Source organism: Anguilla anguilla, chromosome 14 (genome assembly GCF_013347855.1).
Source record: "Anguilla anguilla isolate fAngAng1 chromosome 14, fAngAng1.pri, whole genome shotgun sequence".
In the NCBI taxonomy this organism is placed as follows: domain Eukaryota; kingdom Metazoa; phylum Chordata; class Actinopteri; order Anguilliformes; family Anguillidae; genus Anguilla; species Anguilla anguilla.
This window is the reverse complement of record NC_049214.1, coordinates 33,840,660-33,864,331: the sequence shown is the minus strand read 5'-3', so window position 1 is coordinate 33,864,331 and position 23,672 is coordinate 33,840,660. Positions and strand designations below refer to the sequence as shown.

The 23,672-nt window shown below is 51.5% G+C and overlaps 1 protein-coding gene across 2 annotated transcripts in view; it reads left to right on the top strand.

Annotated features, from left to right (window-relative positions):
- ttc28 (tetratricopeptide repeat domain 28) overlaps nucleotides 1-23,672 on the top strand; it is a 290,826-nt gene that overhangs the window by 217,909 nt on the left and 49,245 nt on the right. For both annotated transcript variants that reach the window (XM_035391601.1, XM_035391602.1), the window contains one exon: nucleotides 6,173-6,680. In XM_035391601.1, the coding sequence (XP_035247492.1) occupies nucleotides 6,173-6,680 (508 nt within the window). The remainder of the gene's footprint in view (nucleotides 1-6,172; nucleotides 6,681-23,672) is intronic.

The window sequence follows — 23,672 nt, the reverse complement described above, 5'->3', positions numbered from 1 at the left end:
AGTCCGAACCTCAAACGGTAACTCGCGTCAGCGCAAGGGATATTGAGAAATTTGTCCTGCTGATGCCGTACATAGATTTTTTTGGATCTGCAATAATGTACAGACGCCTGCGATGAATTAAAAAGGTGCTGTGTGAAGCGGTCTGAAATATCGAACACGCCGGACGTGTTAAGGTGAATGTGTACGCGTGCACGTACACAAAAGGATCATTAGAAAGTACGGAGGGTGATTTTGAAGGAATAGTCCTTTGTGAGTGTCAATAACAATCAATAGGTCCTTGAAAAACAGTGAGCTTCAGTGCCATTTTCCTCCCCTGCGCTCATCTCTCTAAACAGGGGAGCCTTTGTCCTCCTCAGTAACTCCCAGCACATTGATTTCCCCAGATACCTCCTGATAGCTGCCTGATCAATAATGGAAACCAGTGAATAAATCACCTGGTTGTGAGAAAGAGTTCTGATCCTCACCCTGCCCTGTCCTGCTAACCCCGCCCTCTCTCTGCTCGCCCCACCCACTCTCTTCTGACCACACCCTCTCTCTGCAAACCCCACCCCCTCTCTGCTCACCCTACCCTCTCTCTGCAAACCCCACCCCCTCTCTGCTCACCCTACCCTCTCTCTGCTCACCCCACCCTCTCTCTGCAAACCCCACCCTCTCTCTGCTCACCCTACCCTCTCTCTGCTCACCCCACCCTCTCTCTGCTCACCCCACCCCCTCTCTGCTCACCCCACCCTCTCTCTGCAAACCCCACCCCCTCTCTGCTCACCCCACCCTCTCTCTGCTCACCCCACCCCCTCTCTGCTCACCCCACCCTCTCTCTGCAAACCCCACCCCCTCTCTGCTCACCCCACCCTCTCTCTGCTCACCCCACCCCCTCTCTGCTCACCCCACCCTCTCTCTGCTCACCCCACCCCCTCTCTGCTCACCCCACCCTCTCTCTGCAAACCCCACCCCCTCTCTGCTCACCCCACCCCCTCTCTGCTCACCCTACCCTCTCTCTGCAAACCCCACCCCCTCTCTGCAAACCCCACCCCCTCTCTGCTCACCCCACCCCCTCTCTGCTCACCCTACCCTCTCTCTGCAAACCCCACCCCCTCTCTGCAAACCCCACCCTCTCTCTGCTCACCCCACCCCCTCTCTGCTCACCCCACCCTCTCTCTGCTCACCCCACCCTCTCTCTGCAAACCCCACCCCCTCTCTGCTCACCCCACCCCCTCTCTGCTCACCCCACCCTCTCTCTGCTCACCCTACCCTCTCTCTGCTCACCCCACCCCCTCTCTGCTCACCCCACCCTCTCTCTGCAAACCCCACCCCCTCTCTGCTCACCCCACCCTCTCTCTGCAAACCCCACCCCCTCTCTGCTCACCCCACCCCCTCTCTGCTCACCCCACCCTCTCTCTGCAAACCCCACCCTCTCTCTGCCCACCCCAACCACTCATCTGAAATAATCAACATAAATACATCGAGTTAGGAACAGTCAGTGGAAACACAGCGTATGACACAAGCTGAGGATGAGGATGGATGAGACGCATCATCGTGTGAGTTTGAGCACAGTCTGGGCCAGCGCATGAGAAGAGGCTGCGGTGCTTGGCTCCGTGAGACGGGGCGCACCCTGGCCCGCTCGAGCGGGGCTTCTTAATCAAGCCCGGGACACGCGCTTTGGTTCAAATACTTTCATCCACCCCACCAGCTGACTCATGTAAAATCCCTGATGATTACCCCGATGATTAAGAGAAACATTGTTTTTCCCCAGTGTCATTCCAGACTGAGATCTTAAATATAGTTGCACATTTTCATTTGTAAAATGTTTTGTTGAAATCTACCTGGATTTCTGCAGGGACCCAAGTGTTTTCAGATTTTACTTCTGTCTAATTAGTTAAATCTGTACGTATGTATGAATCAGCGTATTTAACCCAGATCTCTTCTGAACGCAGATCTGTTCTGGGCATGCTCAGTGTGCCCCGCTCGCTCTCTGTTGTCCTCCATGCTGAACAGGAGGATTCTGGGAAACTGTCCTGGACACACACTTTATTTGAACCAACCATGAACCGTTGCTTTGAGTGCTCCTTTTAGGTTTTTAGTTTATCTAATCAGGTCCATTTCACTTCCTCTTCCTTAGTCCAGGACATGGACATGTGACCCAGTCTTTAAAGCCCACGTCTGGGTACACAGCACCAAACATTTCCACCCTCACAGAAACGGCTAGATGTTGCGGTGCTGTTCAGAGCGGTCCTATGCGTTTGGTCCCACGGTTTTCTTTCTGGTGCCCCCCCCCCCCTCTGTCAGGCGATAGGGTTGCGTGCGGCGCGGGACGGGGCGACGTTCGATTCCACATCAGCGAAAATCAGCCCCGTCGAGCCTGTAGCCCGCTCGCCGCCTACAGCAGCCCGCCTGCGTTTCCAAGGCAACCGTTCCGCTGACAGGGGCCCGGTGGCCGTCGCCGGACGGCCAGATGGCGGTTCGGCGCGATATATCGCAGCGTTAGCGCCCCGCCAGCACAACTGCAGGGGGGTTCTCAGAGCAGAGCGCAGGAAAAGCGGCGCGTTCCCCACTGCATGCACACCAGCCGGCTAGCGCCAGCTTTGTAGCCTGCCTGTGGCTAAATCCCCCCAACCCCCCAAAAACAACTCCAGTCTTTATCTGCAGAAGTGACTTTGCTGTTCAGTTCCCGCTTGGCTCTCGGTGCTTTCCCTTCTCTTATCGCGACCCCGCCACGGCCGCATCACACACAGCCGCTCGCGCGCCGCTCCTCGCGCGCCACTCCTCGCGCGTTCAGTGATGTCACGTCTGATTATGTCTGCAGTCACCTTTGCTTGCCTTTGGGCAGAGATGTGATTTATTCAAATGTATCAGACTTTGGAGGCTGTTGATGCAGCCCTGGTTGCTATCAGCAAAGACATTTTTCTGGCAAGTTTGTCAGCCGTTGGAACGGAGCAGAGATGAAAGTATTCGTCGCTGAACCCACCAGCAAAAGGTCACGCAGTGGGAAACTTCACATTTGAACATTAGCATTTGTGTATTTTAAAACAGTTACTTCAACACAGCTTGTAGAAGTAACTGTTTGCATCCTTTCTGAGTACTTCTCCCTGGGTGATACAGATTTCCAAAGAAATAACCTGAGTGGTCTGCAGTTTATGTCTTTAGAGTACAGATTGTTGCTGGGGTTTAATATACATTTGACTAACAGAAAAAAATTGTTTTTTTGTTCACAAGCACAGTTTGGCGAGTTCATTGAGTTTGTGAAGAAAAACTTTAACACCTGCATTTAATTGTAAATCAAGGTTAAGGACAAATGTTGTTTGAACACAATTCAATTACAATTTTTCATAAGCTTAATTAAACCTTAACAATCCCGAGCACAAACTACAGTAGAACCCAAACATAAGCATCATTCTCAAAGTGGATTTATGTGGGCTGTTTTTTTTTTTACGGTAATTGATCACGGAGAGAAAATAATTTGGGATGCTTTTCATGTTTTTGTTTTTATTATATAAACTATAAATGTGAAATAATGAGCACAAGGGAGTTGGTTTCTTCTTCCTTTTGGAGCTTAATGCCTCACGCAGAGGAAATGTTTCTCATAAATGACATTATTTCGGGAGTGAAGTGGTATGTAAATGGCTGATTACCTGCATTTGTATTCCATTTTGCAAACTGGCGCAGACGCAGTTGCCACGCCGGGTCTGATGGCGTGTGCTTCTGGTTCTCCTTCGCCTCCCACTCACAATGATTACATCAATATTTCATTCAATTTTCAGTTTCATTACATTATTTTCCTTTTTCCACTACCAAATCTTTCCAGAATGCAAAGACAGTTTTTTTTCTCCAGCCTCTTCTGGCTTGTTTGTTTTAACCTGAATGATTATTTAATCTGTATATCATTCATACTACAAGAAGGATGAAGCACAAGATATAATAAAATGAATATGGGTAAAAAGTCTTCTTTAATTTGTGAAATAATAATACTACAGTGTATTTTAGCACTTAACATAGTGACACCATGATGCTTGTTCAGAATTTTGTGTCGCTGGCAAGACTGGACAAATGTTCTGTTTCAATAGTTTTAGGGCCAGAATGCTTGGAGAATGAAAGAATTTTGGCGCCTGTGTTGTACAAATCTTTTGACACTGTATTGTAAGAGTGGCTACTAACGTCTTCTCACTTATGGAAATGACCATGCTTTCTGTAATGTTGACAGAATGTTGCGGAAATGTTTTGTGATCACCTTTGCCTCACCCTGCCATGGTGGTGTTCGGAGCAGTGCACGTCATTCTCGCATCGATGGCGCGGCAGAAAACGCTGGGCGACGTGTTACGGTCCTCGTTCCCGCGCGCGGTAGATGTCAGCGCCCCTCCTCCGTGAGGGAAACGGCACGGCCTCTCTGGATGAACCGCGGCGGGTTTTGTCCACCGGGAGGCGGAGCTTGCGGAGGAGCCGCGGTCCTGAAGCGCTCTCTCCAGGGGGCTGATGGGAGCTTCAAACGGTGGCCGTAGTTGGGCGGGCCCCGGACAGATAGCCTATCTGAGAGCTCAAAGCGGCCGCGGTCCTGGCGGCGGGTAATTGGCGCCTTGCGCGCGGCGTGGCGGCGGTGGCGGCGGCGGCTTCGCAGGGCTTTTAAACTCAGGGCGAAGTGCTGGCGGGCTGTGTGCCAGCGGGTAATTGGTTCCAGGCAGCGGGGGCCGTGAAAAGCGGGGCGGGGAGGGAGACAGCAGGCCGAAACCCCCCGCCCCCCCCATCCCAACCACACCGGTGTGAAACTGGGGGACTCATCCCAATCTATGCCTGGAGCTAAATCAGACCACCGCCTTCGCCTGTTGGGGAGGTGTCAGTGACGGGCACGCACCGGACGCCCCCCCCCCAACATGGAAGTGACGCCATGTTCAGTGTTTCTCTGTCCCAGGCTCCTGAGGACTCCGGCCTATTCATCCCTCAGTTACTCTGTAAACTCTGTTACTGTTAGCAACTCCCCGTGGAATTAGCCAGAGAGCATTCGCCAATCTGCAGGTGGCATGGTCCTGCTCTTTCTTACTAATGTGCTTTCAGATTGGAGCTCCTCTCCTTCTTCTACCAGTAAAGCAACATCACGATCATCTCACCCCTGTTTCATCATCCTGGCTGTGTTGTGTGTGTGCATGTTCGTGTACAAGTGTGTTTGTGAGTGTTTGTGAGTGTGTGTGTGTTTATGTGCTTTGCTCTGTGGCCTAAGGGGACGTCTCTCCTGCTGTCTAAGATGGAGGGCTGGGGTGGGAGGAGATCTGGCCTGGACATGAAAGCCGAGCTCCCTGCCCCACACCCCCCCTCCCCTTACGCGTCTCCTTCAGGGGGAAGGGGGGACGGAGCTTGGCAAAGCGGGGGCCCTTGACACCCTGAGTCCACACAAAGACCTCTGTACAGCACCCCCACCACCTCCAGCTGCTATCTAGTGGTCCCCAGCAATCCAGCATTTGCCCCCCCCCCCCATTTGAAGGAAATGGTCTTAGGGCCAGACCGCACTCTCTCTCTCTCCTGCGGCCATGTACCCCCCCTCTCACCGCTCTCTCATCTGCTGGGACTCCTCATGAAAGCAGCCGGGTGGGATAAAACGCGTCAGTAGAGCGGCCTGCGCCCCAGGGGGGGGGGTGGGGGGGGGGGGGGGGGGGCTCAGGCGGACTGGCGGGGGGGTGGGGGCTGGGGGCACCAAAGTCATTCCGTTAATTAGCAGGAGGTGTGCAGAGATGTGAGGAAATGCTCTGGCAGCATTTAGTCTGCGTGCTTTTGGGTCACAGCCCGAATCACTGAGCCTCTACAGCTCTCAGTAAATACAGGGAGTGATCTGAGTAAGGGTTTCTCACTGTGTGTGTGTGCATGTGTGTGTGGAAGTGTGTGTGTGTGTGTGTGGGTATGTATGTGCAGGTGTGTGTGTGTGTGCGTGCGTGCGTATGTGTGTGTGTGAATTTGTGTGTGGTTGTGCCACTTACTTGTTCCCTCAGCGATACAGGTGTATTTTTACAGACAAAAGCCTTTGTTTTTTCACCACTTTGCTTTTAAAAGAAACAATGTGTGTTTGTGTTGTCATAGTTGTGCTGCGTGGGGTTTTGGGATGCCAGATCTGCAGTTAGGGTAACATCAGGATCTTTAGTTGATTTTAAAATAAAAGCGTGTCTCCCTCTGTCCCCCTCCTCCCCCCCCCCCCCAGGCGGCCTCCTCAGCGCTCAGCAGCCTGGGCCACGTGTACACGGCCATCGGCGACTACCCCAACGCGCTGGCCAGCCACAAGCAGTGCGTCATCCTGGCCAAGCAGTCCAAGGACCAGCTGTCGGAGGCCCGCGAGCTGGGCAACATGGGCGCCGTCTACATCGCCATGGGCGACTTCGCCAACGCCGTGCAGTGCCACGAGGAGCACCTGGGCATCGCCAAGGCGCTGGTCAACAAGCGGGAGGAGGCGCGGGCGTACAGCAACCTGGGCAGCGCCTACCACTACCGGCGGGACTTCGACAAGGCCATGTCGTACCACGCGCGCGTGCTGGAGCTGGCGCAGGAGCTGGGCGAGCGGGCGGTGGAGATGCGGGCGTACGCTGGGCTGGGCCACGCTGCCCGCTGCATGCAGGACCTGGAGCGCGCCAAGCAGTACCACCAGCAGCAGCTGGGCATCGCCGAGGGGCTGGCAGACCGCGCCGCAGAGGGACGGGCCTCCTCCAACCTGGGTGAGCCCATCTAGGGGATCTGGGGGTTGGGGGGCGGGGCGCGGGGCGCTGGTGAGCCCATCCGGGGGACCTGAGTGTGGGGGGGGGGGGGGGGGGGGTGTTAGCCCATCCAGGGGACCATTACATTACATAGCATTACATTTATTTGGCAGACACTTGTATCCATATTGACGTACAATAAGTGCATACCGACGGTCATTGGAACAGCTACTATGACATGAGGGTTTGGGGCATGGGTGACAAAATCATAGACATTCATGTTTAACTGGACAGGAGAGCATACCTGCAGCTAGCCTAAGCTTGTGAAGCCCCTGAACTGAGCCTGTACAGTGCACGCTGAAGACAAAACAACCAAAACAACCATTGTTTCACAAACTACTACATATAACAAAATTTTGATCACAAAAAATTGACTGATGAGGTTTTTCTTGGTTGTTAAATCACCTTTGTCTTCTACATTGAATTCAGTGGGCTACATGCATCCTCAACATAGAGGCTGTTTCTCGTTACTTCCTAGGCTTCACCGCCTGGCCCCTCCTACCCTCTCCAGTTTCTATGTACGCTCTATGGTCAGAATCCAGTCTTGGAGAGCCATGGTGTCTGCTGGGTTTTGGCGCGTTTCACCACCATTGATTCATTTCAGCCATTGATTGGATAAAGAATCCATACACCCTATTCTCAAGACCTTAATTGGTTTCTAATTTGAAGGGAACCACAAAAAACCCACAGACAAAGTGACCCACCAGGTCTAGGCATTCAATTCTGCCATGGGTCAAACACTTAATTTAAAATACTTTAAATCCTTTTTTAAACATTACTTTCAGTAATACCCAACAGAACTCTTTCATGAGATTGTACATTTTGGTCGGGACATGCTTTGTTGAGAATTCTCAGGGATCTGACCGAGTGTTTTCATATTTTAGTAGCATCTGAGGGTCTAATTATTTCCAGCACATATTTGAGCCAGGTCTGATTCAAAGGCTACTTGTCCTTGACTTTGACCTACTTTGCAGTCGAAACCAGGAGTTTGATTTCTTTTCACAAAAACAGTGTGGTGAAGTCTGTGATTGTCATGAACTCCAAGCTTTATTTTTATTTTATTTTCAAAGTGGTGACCTGTGATTGGCCAAAGGAGAACGAAATACATGTGGGTGGGATGGAGGGAAGAAGCAATGGCGGAGAAGAGGAGAGGAGAGGTAGAGAAGATGAGGAGGTCCAGTAGAGGTAGATGAAAAGGAGAGGTAGAAGAACAGGACACATGAAACAGGCCTGCACCCTAATGCCCGTGTACTTCCTGTTTTACATAGAGGACCCTTTCAGTGTTCCAGTTCTAGTGGTCTGTGGTATTGGCAGCATCATCACAGCCCACGTTACTATGAATGGCTCAGTAATCCAGGGCTTTGTGTGTGTCAGCACCCACCTGCCGTCCGGCCCACCTTGCAGTGCAGCTCTCCGGCACGTTCTCCAGCCTTTGGCCTCGGTGTCGCCATGGCAGCGCTCCGACGCCCGCTCCAGACGCCTCCTCCGCCGTCGCGGCCATGTTGCGTCAGCGAGCGGCCGGGGGCGGGGCAGGAAGGCGGGATTAGGGTGGCGCGGTAACGTTGGCTCCCCTGTCGGGCGGTGGTCGGGAAGGGTGGCCCCCGTCGGGCCCCGCAGCGCTGGTAAATAGCGGGGGTCCCTCAGGGAGCGACGGGAAAGGTTATTAACGGCCTGCTTGAAATTAAAACACTGCACAATCTGCTACTCATTAGAGCGCTTCATTTGTCTGCCCGTGTATTTCCCTCCTCCTCTGTTTAGATATCAATAATGCATGTTGTTCATCAAAGAGCAAAGAGCCTCTCACTCGCTCTCTCCTCTCTCTCTCTGTCTCTCTCTCTTTTTGTTTCCCTCTCCCTCTCTCTCCCTCTCGCTCTCTCCTCTCTCTCTGTCTCTCTCTGTCTCCCTCTCTCCTCTCTCTCTGTCTCCCCCCCACTATCCCTCTCTCTCTCTCGCGCTCACTCCCTCTCCCACTCTCTCTCTTTCCATCTCTCTCTCTCTCTCTCTCTTCCTCTCTCTCTGTCTCTCTCTTGTTTCTGTCTCTGGGTCTCTCTAGGCATGTACTCAAATGACCCTTTTCTTCACAGTTCAACATTAAAGTCTTCCTTCATAAGCCCATTATGAATCATGCATAATGCCTTTATGAGTGCGACATTACTGCTTTATTAAATATTTATAAGGCGATGCAGTGTTTTGTGGTGGTGCCTTTTTCTGCAATGAAATGGGTTTTTTCGAGTAGGTTTACACTTTGTGTTACTCTGAGGCATCCCAAGGCTTTTGGGAGTCTGTTTGCCGCAGGTCAAAGGAGGTGAGGGGTTTTAACACCTAGAGCTCCCCCTAGGGGCTCGGCTGTACCTCTGTCCACCCCCCGTCATCAGTCTTGGGTCAAAAGCAAGTTTTAAATTCTTTAACCCTTTGGAAATTTGGAAAAACAACTTACATATTCTGAAGAAATTTCAGTGAAACGTATTCTTTATCAAAGTGTTTAATCGTGAAGGGAGAACTTTACAGCCCTTGAAATACTGATTTGACTCAGGTCTGTGCTTAACACACTTCCAGCTGGTGATTGGCCGGTGTGAAGTGTCTCTACTGCTATCCCCTCAAAGGAGCCGCCTCCCTTTGACAGAGTCCCTCAAAAGCAATGTTGGGCTTGGACTGGGATCATGTCCCACGGAAGAGAGAGCCCTGTGAAGAGACAGCAGTGCTGGGGGGGGGGGGGGGCAGGATGAATGAAGCCCATTAAATGCCTAGCATTCGGAACCTGCACCATTTTTCACACCAGGCTTCCCACTGCGTAGCCGCCCCTCCCCCCTGCTGACGAGAACTTCATCAATTTGTGTTAAATTACAGCCCATCTGATTGAAAATAAATCAGGGGGAATTCAATTGAATACCGGGAGAGTTTTATAGACGCGAACACAAGCGAGTGATCATCGAAGGACTGATAGCTGCTCGGAAGTGGTTCTGGAGCTCTGGTACTGTGGCATGGCTGTGGCATTAATATCTCTGGCTATTTTAATACAAGCTCAATATTTAGGGAGGTGTGGTTGTGTATGAATCCTTGCTAGAGGACTACGACAGTCGAACATTTCAGTGTACAAGTCTACATCAGGTCTGAAGTCATTTTTCCTTTGTCTTACAAGTCAAGTCAGTCACTGTCAAATTTCTATCGAAGTTTTTAGAGGCAGTTTGGTTGGAATTCTATCCTCTGTGGACGGAGTTTTTGTTTGCTTTTCCCCCCTTCGCTCCCAATTTGGATTGCCCAATCACATTCACCAGCTGTGTTGCAATCTCTGTTGTCGACTCGGGAATGTGCAGAGGAGCGCATACTCTCTTCTAAAACACAGTTTGAAGTCACCAGTGACACAATTAGGATTCGATACTATGTCATAGTGAGCAGCAAGGCTCGCAGTTGGCTCACTCTAATATGAACCTGAGCAACAAGGATCGGGATTGGGTCGCTCTAACAAAAGGTAGAACAAAAAGGCTCAGGATTGGCTGACCTCAACAAGCAACCCGTACAAGCAAGCGCTCTGAAAGGAACTGAAAGAAATGTGAATATGTGCATCACAGTAGGGGACCATTTCCTTTTTGCTCAGCTACTAATCTGATACTGTTTCATATTAAGTAAAATGTCACTCCTGTGTTGAGAGTAGCAGTGGAAAAGAGCGACAGGGAATATGAGTTATCCCCGGTTTAGATTGCAACAGAGAACTTCCCGCTCTGTGTTCCCGGCCTTGCTCTATTCACTGAGTTCTGAAGTCTTTTTTTTTTACCAGCCTTGAAATGAAGGAAGGAACGGGAGGGAGGAATAAAGACAGCCGGCTGCCGCAGAATAATTACTCGCTGTGTGACTCCGGCACTTTCCTCCTCTCAGAACCGCTGTCTCTTCTCAAGTACCAGCCCCTTCAGCCTTGATGTGGGAATCCAGAGTTGCTGTAATGAGGCTCCCGCTCCTGCTCTCTGTCCAACCGCTGGGCACTTTTTCACCGATGCTCTTTCACCGAGGTGTGCTCGAGGTGGCAACGGTGGTTCTATCCTCTCCGACTCTCCCTCTCTCTCTCTTTCCCTCTCTCCCACTCTCCCTCTCTCTCTCCTTCTCTCCCTCTCTCCTGGTGATTTGAATCTGTGCCTGTCAGCCGGCCAGTAATTGAAACGGACGTGATGAATCGCTTAATTACCTTTAATGGCTGATTCGTGGAGAGCCGGGTGAGGAAGATAAGAGAGAGAGGGAAGAGGGGGACCCTCTGAAACGGGGCTCTGTTGATTATGTTGCTGTTGTCCCATGCGCTAACACCCCTCCTCCCCTTCCCCACCCCTTACTCTAAAATGAACCGCCAGAAATGAGTGAGCAACATTTGGAGAAAGTTCTAGAATAAGAATGTGTAGGGAACCTGGCCCCCGAGGTCCAAATTGCAGTTTCTGCAGAGGTCCAGAACGCGTTCCCGTGGCGGTCCGAATTGTGTTCCCGTTGCGATCCAGCGAGTGTGGTCCGGACAGCTTTCAAGCTTTTCCAAATAGTGCTCCCGCGGTGGTCCGGACAGCATTCCTGCGGTGGTTTGAACAGCAGTCACATGGCGGTGTAGACAACATTCCCATGGACAGTTTTTCTGAGGCATTCTGGGGAGCATTCCCGTAGCAGTCTGGACAGCATGCCCACGGCCATCTGGACAGTATTCCCGTAGCAGTCCGGACAGCATGCCCATGGCGATCCGGACAGCATTCCCAAAGCAGTCCGGACGGCGTGCCACTGGTGGTCCGAACAGCATTCCCTTGACAGTGTGGGCAGCTGCCATGCTGGGCTGTCTGCCCCATGCAGGGTGAAGACCCTTCAGACTGCACCACGGTTCGCTCGAACCCTCAACCGTCTTTTCTAGCGCATGAATTCTGCCACAATTTCAGCACTTTATTTATTCCCAGGTGCTGTTGTCCAGTCAGTCGGATGTGTTTACCAGGATCATTGGCTGTGCTAACACTATAATTAATTCACTTCTTCCTTCACTGGACTGGACTGAGTTCAGTTAATGACAGCACTTAAAACTGACTCACAATTAACTGCAAATGTTCATTTTTATCTTCGTAAAAAAAGTTTGTCTGGTTTAGCAGTCACAGCAGTTTTAATCCCCACGCTGTATGGACAAGAGCTAAAGGCTAACACTTTTATTAATTGTGTATTGAGGCAAGGGTAAATGTTAATTGAATCCGGGCCATTTTTTACCGGCTCTGAAACTCTGAGCCATCCCTCTCTTACTGTACTGCGGTTCTTATTAAGCTGTGTGAATGCACCCGAGGTCACTCTGGATAAGATCTGCTAAATGACCGCGGTGTAGTCGTATAATTTAATGAAGTCAAGTGATGAAGCTTTCCTCCTGGCTCTCACGCAGCCCCTTTCTAATGACAGCCAGTGTGTGGCTACTGCCTGTTTCAATCGACCGCATTTCCGCCAAGTGTATCTATGCCAGGGTTGTGGTCAGTTTCATTTTCAATTCAGTCAATTCACAAAAGGAATTGAAATTCCATTAATGAACAGACATTTCCTTGTAGTGCTTATAGGCCGTCATAGGCCTTTTCCATTTCATGATTTGAACTTCTGTTCATTTAGCGAATTGACTGAATTGAAAATTGATTTGACCCCAGAACAATGGTATCCTTGGGGATTTGAACAGGTATCCTCTGAAAGTCAGATCCAGAAATGATTGTGCTGCTGATTCAATGACGAAGAGCTCTTTGGTGTGGACAGTGTGACCCATGACCTGGCAGTGATCGTCTCATTACCTTTATGCGCTGTGCGTGGCTACAACCGAGGTGAAGGCTTAACTCTGATGCCTATGCTAAATCTCAAACTGCATCCCAAGCACACTGGCCTCCCAATAATGCTACATTTCCCGTGTCCCTCTTGCTACCTGCTATGGCGTCTAATTTCATTTTTGTAAGATTATGCATTGACTGCTGCTATCAGTTGTGACCCTGATGACTTAGCATTAGCAGTTTGTTGCCTGGACCTGTACGTATGAATGCATTTGTTTGAGTCCCTCTGGGCAAGACCATCTGCTACGTGTCTAAATCTAATGTAAATGATTGTAGGATGTGCTGACCTATAAAAATATCGAAATATTGTGTTATTAAAGTTTCAAGCAGAAAGTATATTAACTTACCCCAGCGTCTGTGATATTTAATACCACAGGGAGGAAAGGGGGAATGGCTATATTGCTCTTATTCATGAAGTGCATCAAAACTGCATCATATGCAATATGCAGGAGACAGATTTTTGATACTCTTTTTTTTTTTTTTTAATACTTTTTTGAACATTCGGTATTTTTCCCCCGCTCCCTTGCCGGCCGTCTCGTCTGGTCGTTGCGGCATTAGTGGGGATCTGGAGAGGGCCTCCTCGCACCCCGTCCTCGCCGCTCGAGCAGGCCCGAGGTGGCGGCGCTCTGTATCAGGCGGTTCTTACCGCGGGGGTGGGGAGGTGCTCGCACCTCCCTGCACGCTTTCCACTCGCGCGGGAGGAGTCCTACCGGTAAAAAAAAAAAACACCGCTACGCCAGGCGGTGAAGGGTCTGTGCCTCCCCCCTCTCCAGCGCGCTCCGAACGTCGGCCCCGCCGCATGAAATGGCAAACTCGTGTCCGTAGTCGTTGCCATGGCGATGTCACTCCCGGTCTCAGCACGCCTTGTGTTCTACAGGCCACTGGAAGAGGCTTGGCTCTTCACCCCGTTTTTTAAATGTATTTATTTTTTAAAGGCCCAGCCGAGCGCTCTGACGCCCCTTGCCCCGTTTCCCTGGTTTTTAACACCCTCTGCTCCCAGAGAGGTCATTTGACATGAATGAAAAAGGAGTCGTCGCAGGAAAAGCAGTTTTTAATTCGGCCTCTTTGGCTCTCAATTTTTATTCTTTACGACAGGAAGTATTTCAACAGAGAAGTCTTGGAGTATATTTTTTAAAAAATTGCCCTCATGTTAATGAAGAGTAAAAACCTCCACTTAATAATTTTTTAATGTTTTAATTTTAAGGACCATCTCGTAATTAGAAGTACTTTTTTATGAGTGAGTATTTATGGCCTACGAATGGTGGCTGGACAGGAGACAGCATGGCCTGGGGGGGGGGGGGGGGGGGGGCTGGGTGGGGGCTGGGAGGCGGCTAGGTGGGGCTAGGAGGGGGCTGGGCGGGGCTAGGAGGGGGCTGGGCAATCTAAACTCAGAGAGAGATTTGTCGGGCTTAATGGGGCCTGCAGAGAGCCAGAAGAACCGGTCGGTGGGAATGGGGGGGGGGGGGGGGGGGCTAGGGCCCCATTTTTCTGCGCCGAACGACCAAGGCCTGCCTACACACGGGCTTTCGTTAGGATGGCGAATCGCCGAGGGGCGGCAGTACTGGCGGGAGAAGACGTGAGGGTCGGGCTGGGAGCACTAGTCAACGCTGACCGAGGAGTGTGTTCGGGCAACAGGGGGCGCTAGCGCCAGGGTTACCGTTTATACTGTATAAGCAAACTACATGTGCTGTACAGTCCTCTAGTACTGTGCTGTGATTATGTTTATGGATTAGCCTTTAATGCTGCATTGTAATTTTTCCCTAAATTGGACAACAGTCTAATCTAATCTAATCTGATCTGATCTAATCTAATATAATCTAATGTGATAAAATGTAATGTGGAATCCCTAGGTCTCAAGGGAGAAAAATTTGACTAATCATTCCCGGGATTTAGTCATGACCCCAAATTGCTTAATTTGTTCCTCTACATTGTAATCATTCCCCCAGTTCACTAGTTGCTACCCTCAAATTTCTCAGTTATTCCCTCATCCCCACAAAAAAACATTTAACGTTATCAACACTCCGCGAGCAAACACTAAACGCTTCTAACCTGCTCAGCATGCACGGAACATGGCGGACGCGAGTCACCACCACAGCCAGAGACACGGAAACGGAAGGCATTCTTGGAGATTCAGAGAAGTCCAGGTTTGACGAAGGGTACAAATGATTAATTCAAGACCGCAAATGATTCATTCGAGAGCACCAGTTATTGATTCATGGGCTTGGATTATAAACTCGTGGGAATGAACGATTGGTGAAGGCACCGTTTAGCAATGGGTGGGGCATGGATTCTAATTGCTGGGAACAGATTACTGAATCGAGGGAAGGATTTACTAATTAGAGAGAATGATTTATCTAAATATTCTCCCCTGACCCCTGGGGGGCTCTGTAAATCTAATCTAATTAATTAAATCTAATGTATGAATCTTATGGATTCACTTGACAGATGATCTTATCCAGAGTGACTGTCAGAGCCACCATGGCAGGATATCCCAGCAGGCACTGCAGTAAATGCATGGGTTTATAACATGTATCAATGCTGTCAGCAGAAATGCATGATGGGACGGGATCGCAGACCGTGCTTCTGGCTTCCTCACTCCCAGCCAGGGTAGCCACGGCGTGGGTCCTTTTTTCAGATGCGGGCGGGACGCTCTCTTTTTGGAAAGGAAACTGGAGAAGCTGGCTTGTTGACATCAGAGCCATTGTCTCCCCGTGCTGCTCATCTCTTATTTAGAGGGAGTCTTCAGTTCAGTCAACCGGGCGATATTCTAGACCTGACTGGGCCGAACACCATCCCAGTGTGACCGCGTCGGTGCTGAGTGGGCAGTAACGTGAGCGCGTAGGCCCTGTTCTAGATGCCGCTGCTGTAGAAATGGGATGACTGGTTCACTGGCTAAAAGCAGGGGTCGAAACACTCGCTGGAGCCTGGCGGCCATATTTGATTGGGGCAAACATGAACTTTTGCAGGTGCTAACCTGTCTGTGGTCAAAGCAGTGGTCTGAAACTGGTCTGTAATTGGTTATAGGCCTGTAATGAGTGGATATTTGTTATGTCTGTAATGTAATGTAATATGTGTGTGTGTGTATTCAGGAACAGATCCTGAACATTAATGAAAGTCAGATGAGAATTTACCTACAGGAAAACTATCCCCTGAATATGGTCAGCATTGGTGTTCACTGTGTGTGTTCAGGAACAAGTTTTGATTGGATAGCATTTTCACCACTGAATCAAAACAAAGATTTAGTCCTGTAGTTCTGTTTCTGCGGTCACGAATCTCCCCTAGGGGAACCTGTGAATTCCTAGCTCCCTGATATGTGAGCACAGTTGGGTAGACAAGATGTTTTCCTAGTCCAGCCACATCAGGTAGTCTGCAGTTTTATTTTTTTTCGCATTGCAATGAAAACCGGCCCTCTCGCAGAAGCACGGTCTTCCTCTCAAAGCAAACGACTTCCGAAAGACGGAATATGCTCGGCCCCGAGGGTCACCACTGGACGAGAAGCTCATTCCCAAACTAGTATGAAGGGCTTTAGCCTGCGGGGGGCGCTGGACGGGCCAGATTGGTGGGGTGTGCAGAGAAAAGGCCGCGATAAGAGTCATCCGAAACCAGGAGGAAGGCGACTTGGCAAAGGGGGGAGCGTGTGTGTTTCGGTGGGCCTCCCGCCCCGTTCTGCTACCCCCCTCGGTCCTATCGGGTCCCGCTGTCCAGGCCCCGCCCCCGGGTCTGCCCGTCAGGCGAGTTCGAGGGCCGGCTTAAGGAGCCCCAGCTGCGCCCTGCATGCTTTTGCTCCTCCCCTTCCCCCGGCTTGCCTCAGCTTGGCGGTGCCGGCGGGAAAGCGATTTATGGCGGACAGGGAAGTGCTGTCGTGTACTTTAACCCTTTATTGACCACCGAGGCGTTACTAGATGCAGCATAAAGCAGTGCTGCTGTCCATGTCCTGCCAGCACCTCTCTGTGTGTTTGCAAAAAGCTGCAGTGCAACAGCAGTGAGTGTATGTATGAATGCGTAATGCATGCTGTACAAGTGGAAAGAAAGTGCATTTGTGTGTGCTTGAGTGTGTGTGTGTGCGTGTGTGTTTATGTGTGTCAGTGCATGGGTGTGCTATGCATTTGTGCATGTCTCTGTGCATTGTGTGTGTGCGTGTGCGTGCATTTGCACGTGTGCATGTGTGTGTGTGTGCGTGCTTGTGTGTGTGCGTGCATTTGCACGTGTGCGTGTGTGTGTGCGTGTGTGTGTGCGTGTGTATGTGTGCGTGTGTGTCTCTGTCTGTATATTACATATGTAAATATGTCTGTGCTGGCTGGTGTGAGGTGAAATCGTGGCACTGGGAGAGGACTGTGGGCGTGGCCAGGGAGGAGGGGAGGGGAGGTCGTAAAATAAACCACAGCTGTGTGCTGCTGGCTGGAGCTCTAGGGTCCAACAGAGCATGTGCTTGTGTTCTCTCTCAATCGGTCTCTCTTTTTCTTTTTCTCTCTCTCCTCTTTCTCTCTTTCCCATCTCTCTCACTCACTCCTCTCTCTCTCCTTGTCATTCCCCCTCTGTCCCCCTCTCTCTTTCTCTGTCTCTCTTCCCCCTCTCTTCCCCCCCCCTGCCTCTCTCGCTCTGTGATCTCATGCATGGCCGCATGACGCATCACATGGTCACATGACGCATCACACAGCACCACAGTCTCTCACTTTGCTTGCCCTGGCTGAAATCAGATGTACCCACATATTTGGTGGCCTGTTTCCAAACCCCCAATCAGCATCATCAAAATCCAAATTCAAGTGGGGGGGGGGGGGGGGGGTGTTAACACAGACCTTGGCAGAAGAGGAAAAACCTTGCTGTTCTTCTCAAACTGCCAAGCTGTCGGCAACACCCAGTTCCCACAATTCCCATCACTGGAGAAAGAGCAGTGTGGAGAGAGACAAGGATGCTGTACTACAGATATTATAGACCAACCAGATACTTCAGTCCTCCTGCCTTTACTACAGGTGGTCCTGGTGTTCTTCACACATCCATTGCCGCAATATTGGTGGTGGTCTTTTATACATATTCAAACGGTGCACCCAATTAGGAAGCTCTGGCATCAGCAGAAGAGGGACAGAGCTTTCAATGTTAACAGTACAAATGCAGAGTATCTGGGTCGTCTGTAATTAAATTTTTGGTAGCAGTGTTCATTGGTGTTACAAGAGATGATTCTCATGTTCCTTCTGTATTCAGTTTATTTTACAAAGACAAAACAGGGTTTGTTACAGAAGTTTCCGGTTCCTAGCTTGCAAATTGGGAATGTTTCGCCTTCAAACGGAAGGGATACAGTACTTCCATTGTTAAGAATAGTCAACCATCTGGTTGATCTACATGTATCGTAATATCTTTGGCCGCGTCTGCCTACAGGTAGTCATGTGACCCAGTGTGTGTAGGGCACCCCCCCCTCCCCCACCCCCATGCGTGACAGTTTTGTCCTCTCCTCCGCGGTGCTGCCAGTGTGGAATAAGCGGTGGATATATTGTATTACACGCGCCATGCAGCTCGAGACCAAACCCAATCCCTGTTTCTGGGCCCGGGGACGGCCGCTGCCAGGGGTGTCGTAAGCGGTTGTTCTGCGTGGGATCCAGCAGCCGGCGCGTCGGGGGCTTTTAAAGAGCGCTGCCAATCCGGAAACCGCCCGTGCCGCTATATATAGAAACAGGCACGTGTGTGTTCTTCCCCTCTTCCCTCGTCCGCGTCCGCGCGCTCTCTGAAAAGCAGCGGACGCCGAGCGGACCGCCACGCTCGCGCTGCCCGTCTGCGCCGGAGGAGACGGCGAGGCCGGGATCGCAGGATGTGGTTCTGCACCGGGGGGAGCGAGCCGGCTGGCGCTCGGGTGGGGGGGGGGGCAAGGGGGCACTGTGCACCTCTGAGGGAGTTCAGGAGCCCCGCCCCCTCGCGGTACGTCTCTCTCCGCGACCCCGCGGCTATCGGTCCTGCGGGGCGGAGGCGGAGCGGTGGAGAGGCGCGTGGCGCCGCGGCTGGTTAGCTGGAGCGAGGCTCTCGGCCCGGTTTCATCACGTCCGGCCGCTCGGATCGGCGGAGAGGAAGCGCCGCTGCCCTTTCGGCGAGGAGAACGGCACACCAGGTTCCACACCGGCCACGGGCCGGGCTTCTCCTCTTTAACATCCTGCAGATAGCACCCCGCCTGACACGCGTTCCACCGCCCGCACAGAGCTCGCCACGCCGTTCGCAAATTACATGTGTGCGCTGGTTACCATAGCAACTGACACGCTACATCCCCCTGACCGTAACAGCCATTTGGTTGGTGACGGGTTCGGGCCGTCCGTAGAGCAGACCTAAGTAGAGACTAACGAGGTCGGGTGTCGTTAAAGAATTCAGTGATAATTGTAGCATTGTTAATATTGGCCGGGCACCACGTAGTAACTGGTGCCACAGGGCCTGTTGCAAAGCTACGTTCTGAGAAGGTCTAGCTCTGCGTGACTGAAGAGCAAACAGAGCTTCCATCTTGGCCTGCGCACAAGCATCCAAACGGCAGTCGTGTGAACATGGCCCGTGTGCATGAATATCTGAATAATTCATCCCTTGAGCTGTGATTTTTGGGTCTGGATCAGGGGCGTCCATGGAGCCCTGGCCCAGCAGTCGCTGGAGTCCCTGCTGTTCTGGAAATCATCTTTGTTGCCTTCGTTTGGGATCAGAAAATGTCACGGTGAGACTCAGCCCTCTGTGGCCTGGCGATTGCATTCCCAATGGCTGTCTCTTCTTCTTAATTCTCTTTTTTTCTTCTTGTTCTCATCCATCCTGCCAGTGTACCCCCTCCCCTGGTCCCTCCCCGGGTGCTCTGTTGCTCAGCGATAGGAAAGTCATTTTTTTTTACTCCTGATTCAAGCTTATGATGTGTGGACCCACAGGGAAGCAAAAACCACAATTGCAGAATTCAGCAGTGTGCTCTGCTTTCCAAAAAGAAAAAAAAGAACAAAAATCCCAACGCAGCGGGCGTTTTGGTGGCGGAGGTGAACGTGACCGCTATCCGCGTTCCTCCAGGCTTTCTCCCGCCGCCGCGCGGTACTGCGCGTGCGAGCCCCGGATGTGAGCGGACGCAACGTTCTGGGGCTAATCGCCGTAATTCGGGTCTGATGGGAGCGCTGCTGAGTTCCAAGGATTGGACGTTTGAAGAGGTTCCCAGCGCTTGTCCCTCCGCACTTGGATTCGACGATCGAACCGGCATCCCCCGATAGCGGGGGATGGGGGGCGGGGGGCAGCAAGAACTGGGCCCCCAGCCGGCGGGGATTCTGGCGTCGGTTCTGGCAACCCAAATCTCGCTGTTCTCCATCCCTCCACACTGCATCACCAAATTCCCCCCAAAACCGACCGCGGCTATTTTCAGAGCCCAGCCCCCGCCCCATCCCAATTTCCCAGCTTCAAATAGCGCAACAGCTTCAGTAACATTTCCCTGGAGACGAGCGCATTTGCATGTTGAATGTCCGAGAGTCTGAGAAGTCTTATTGGCATAGCTCATGCAGCCCAGGATGTGGTACAATGGGTTGGACTCATTTGAACCAAAGGCCTTTTCTTTCCAGGTCAAGCAGCGCTGATCAGTGTGACTCTGATGGCACAGGTACTTACCAGCACTCACTAAAGCTCGCAACGGATGCTTCTTGATTAGAGTGCCTGCTCTGTCCCTCGGTGGACGTTTTCAGTCAGCTCATTCACAGATGCTTGTCTGTTTTGCTTTACATCTCGAGCCAATGCAGGGACCTGATGGTCAACTGCAGTTGGCCCCTAGTCGATGACGTCGTTCCCTCAGACTTCCATGCCAACGCGGCCTCCGCCCGGTGTTTCTTATGAATCATCAGAAATTTCTGCAGTCCTGTTATTGTATCTCTTGTTGTAGGCATGGTAGCCAAAATAATGAGCAACTGTGCACCATTTTATACTTAGCCGTGAGCGTGCTGAGAAGTTAAATGCTTAATTAACTCAGGGACCAGAGCTGTGTGGAAAAACACCTGCTTTCGGTCCACTTTGCATCCCTCATTTGCTCAAGTGCTTCCTTTATTGGCAGTTTCCTGTTGCTCGGCCTGCGTTCGGTCTGAGGAAGCCTCATCACAGCCACGGCGATTGCCACCCCCCACCCCCACCCCCAGACACGGTCAAAAAACGATCCAATTACAAAACATCACACTGTTAGGGTGCAATTCTGCTTCTTAATGTGAGTACAATGCGTAGCGTGTACATTAAGGTGACATACTCAAGTTTGGAAAATAAATGACAGAAACGACTAAGGAGCATTTGCCTTAGAACCTGTTACCACAGTTCTCATTGCAGTGTTTGGTTCTCCAAAGATTGAGCTTTTTTGTTCACAGTATGAATCGTGGGTCTGAAAGACTGGAGTACAAACAGCAGCACCATCTTGGTCTGCAAACGTGCAAACTACCATGACTTACCCAGCATGCATTTCAAATTAGATTAATTCCCCTGCACACTGGGAGTACTGTATACCCCTGTGTCGCTAGGCAGACTGATCCAATTAAATGCAGTATGTTGCATTGGTCCAAATTAACTTCCAAGGTATTAATATTCATCTTAAATATTTTAGATAGGAATGGATTCTGCTTATTCCAGGGTTAAAAATAGAGGAGCCATATATCTAAGGAATTCAGTCATTGCTTTCATTAAAGATCTGGACCCAATACTTTAGTCAATTTCTGCTGAAAGTGAACTAGTGCTATGTGGTTTTTAGAGTGTAGAATAGTCACAAGCTCTCCTGTAGTACTGTGTAGTGTTTAGAGTGTAGAATGGGCACTGGCTCTCCTGTCGTACTGTGGGTGACGTAACCTAAATCACTTCAGCTTTATAAATTTACTGTATGTAAAAGCGATGTAAACTCACTCAGTCTGGATAACGGCGTCTCTCCGAAATATCTATAATTTGAAATGAAAATTTTATGAGTTTGCCAGCCCAGTCTGCTAACCTGACATTTACGACATGTTTTAAATTCAGTCTGATTGATAGAAAGATAGATCGATCCTTTATTACCCTGGAATGGAGTTTGCTCTCCTCATTTAAGTACCCCTGTGAGGCATTCGCATAAAAACACATAATGTACTGGTTCTGTATTCTGTCTCTCCCTCGGTGCCCTAATCTTCCAGAAACTCAGGGGCCGTGTCAGAAATCCGCGCGATTGGTGCCAGTCATCCATGTCATCTGTGTCAGAGCCAATCAGTGCGCGCGTCAGCCGGAGCAGTCGGAGGAACTGTCCGCGTGTCAGACTGCCAGCGTTAGCCGGTGCATCGCGCGCGTCAAGCGTGGCGGCGGGGGAGTCACTTAGCGTGTAGCGCCACAGAGCCGCGGACGGGTTGACGGGTAGGAGGCGCCGCGCCGGAGTGAGTGAATTTGCGTTCCGGCAGTGCCAGCGTTACTGTCTCAGCCGGGCACCAGTCTGTTTGGATGGTGGGCTTCTGTGTGCGCGAGCCGGTAGGTGTGCCTGGTGGAACGTCGCAGAGGCAGCCGCTGAGATCAGCGGCACATTGGCCTCAGACGGTGTTTGTGTTTTTGTTGCCGTTTTGCTTTTCCAGCTAATTGTGGCGAGGTTGTGTTTAATCTGTGAGGATAAAATTCTCCCGCCCCCTCTCATTGTCATGGCTCAAGGCGATGCCTCTATCTGCCCATTGTAGTGCTGCGTAATGATGTGTGAAAAACTGGGCTTGTCGCTGAGAGGTTGCAGGTTTGAATCCCAGGCAGGGCACTGTCATCGTACCCTTGAGCGAAAGTACTGAACCTCGATTGCTTAAGTAACAAGCAAATAAACCCAGCTCTGTAAATGGATCGTGTGTAAGAACTGTAAGGCGCGGTGGATAAGAACGCGTGCCTAATCCGTAAATGTAAATGTAGAGCATGGCGTTATGCCCCTGCCTGCTCACAGTCTGGAGGAGGAGCACAGACCCCAGTTTATCTGTACACAGTTCTGCCTTCAATTGTAACATTAATCCAAGAGGGTATTCAGTACCCAGGGAGGTTAATAATGGATACAGCTGGAGCCTGCAGGCACAGTGTGGATTAAAGCATACTGCAACAAATGGCTCTCCGCAGTGCTAAGGCTGTAGGCCTACGGTGTTGAGTCTGCACTCTCGCAACAGAGAAGGGCTGGCATAAGCCCCTGATTGGGTGTTCCACACCCTGCTAATCCTTACTGGGCCATTCATAGAGTGACAGAGAACACATGGGCATCCTGGGAACTGGGCTCCCCCCCCCTCCCTCCCCACCACTCCTCTCCCCCCGTTACCTCTCACCCGAAGCCACTGAGGGGCCCTGTTGCCGTGCCGACTGGCCGGCGGACGGGCGGTCTGCGGTTTGGCCTGACGGGACTCCGCGGGGCAAACCCCTCAGCGGGGGCGCGCAGCTCCAAAACATTGCGTCATCGCGACCGCACGGCTTGTTCCACTGCAGTTATGGCCCCCCACCCCCGGTCATGGCTGCCTTGTTTTTCTGAGTAAGAGAGCAAATTTTGGTCAGGGAGCTCCTGTGCTAAGCACACGCCGCCTCCACCATTTACCCAAACTGCCCCCCCCCCCCGCCTCCCCCCACAGTCCCACGCCAGCACGTCTCCTTTTCCGCTCGTCTCTGCACTCTCCTGATCCCCTCCACTTACCGCGCGCCAGCTTCTGGTTTTGGGGAATCGTGGGGGGGGGGGGGGGGATGGGGGGGTGGCGTTGGGCCCGCAGTCCAGGGACGCGGGAACCAAATTCCAGGAGCCGAAAGCAAAGCTCCCCCCCCGCCTTCGCTCTCGCCTCAAAACCACTTTCCATCACAAGTGCTCATTACCCCCCCCCAACCCCGACCCCAAAAACCCTCCTCTCTGTCTCTCCTCCTCTGACTCTACTTCCCTCCGTCATTTTTCCTGGGGTGGAGGAGACAGGGCGGGCTTCAGTATCACATATCCGAGCGGTAATTTGCGATGCTCGGGAAGGCGCGGTGACAGCTGAAAAGGACACGGAGCTCTGGGTCGTTCTCGGAGACGCGGGGAGAGAGGCCGGTATCCGTGTAGATGGCTGACGTTCCCGTAATGAGCCGTCCGGGCGCTCTCCAGCGGCTTCGTGTGCCGGGGGGACGGAAGACCGACGGACGCGGCGCGGTGATTATCATTACGGCGTCGGACATTTAATATTCCGCCTTTCTTCGCTCT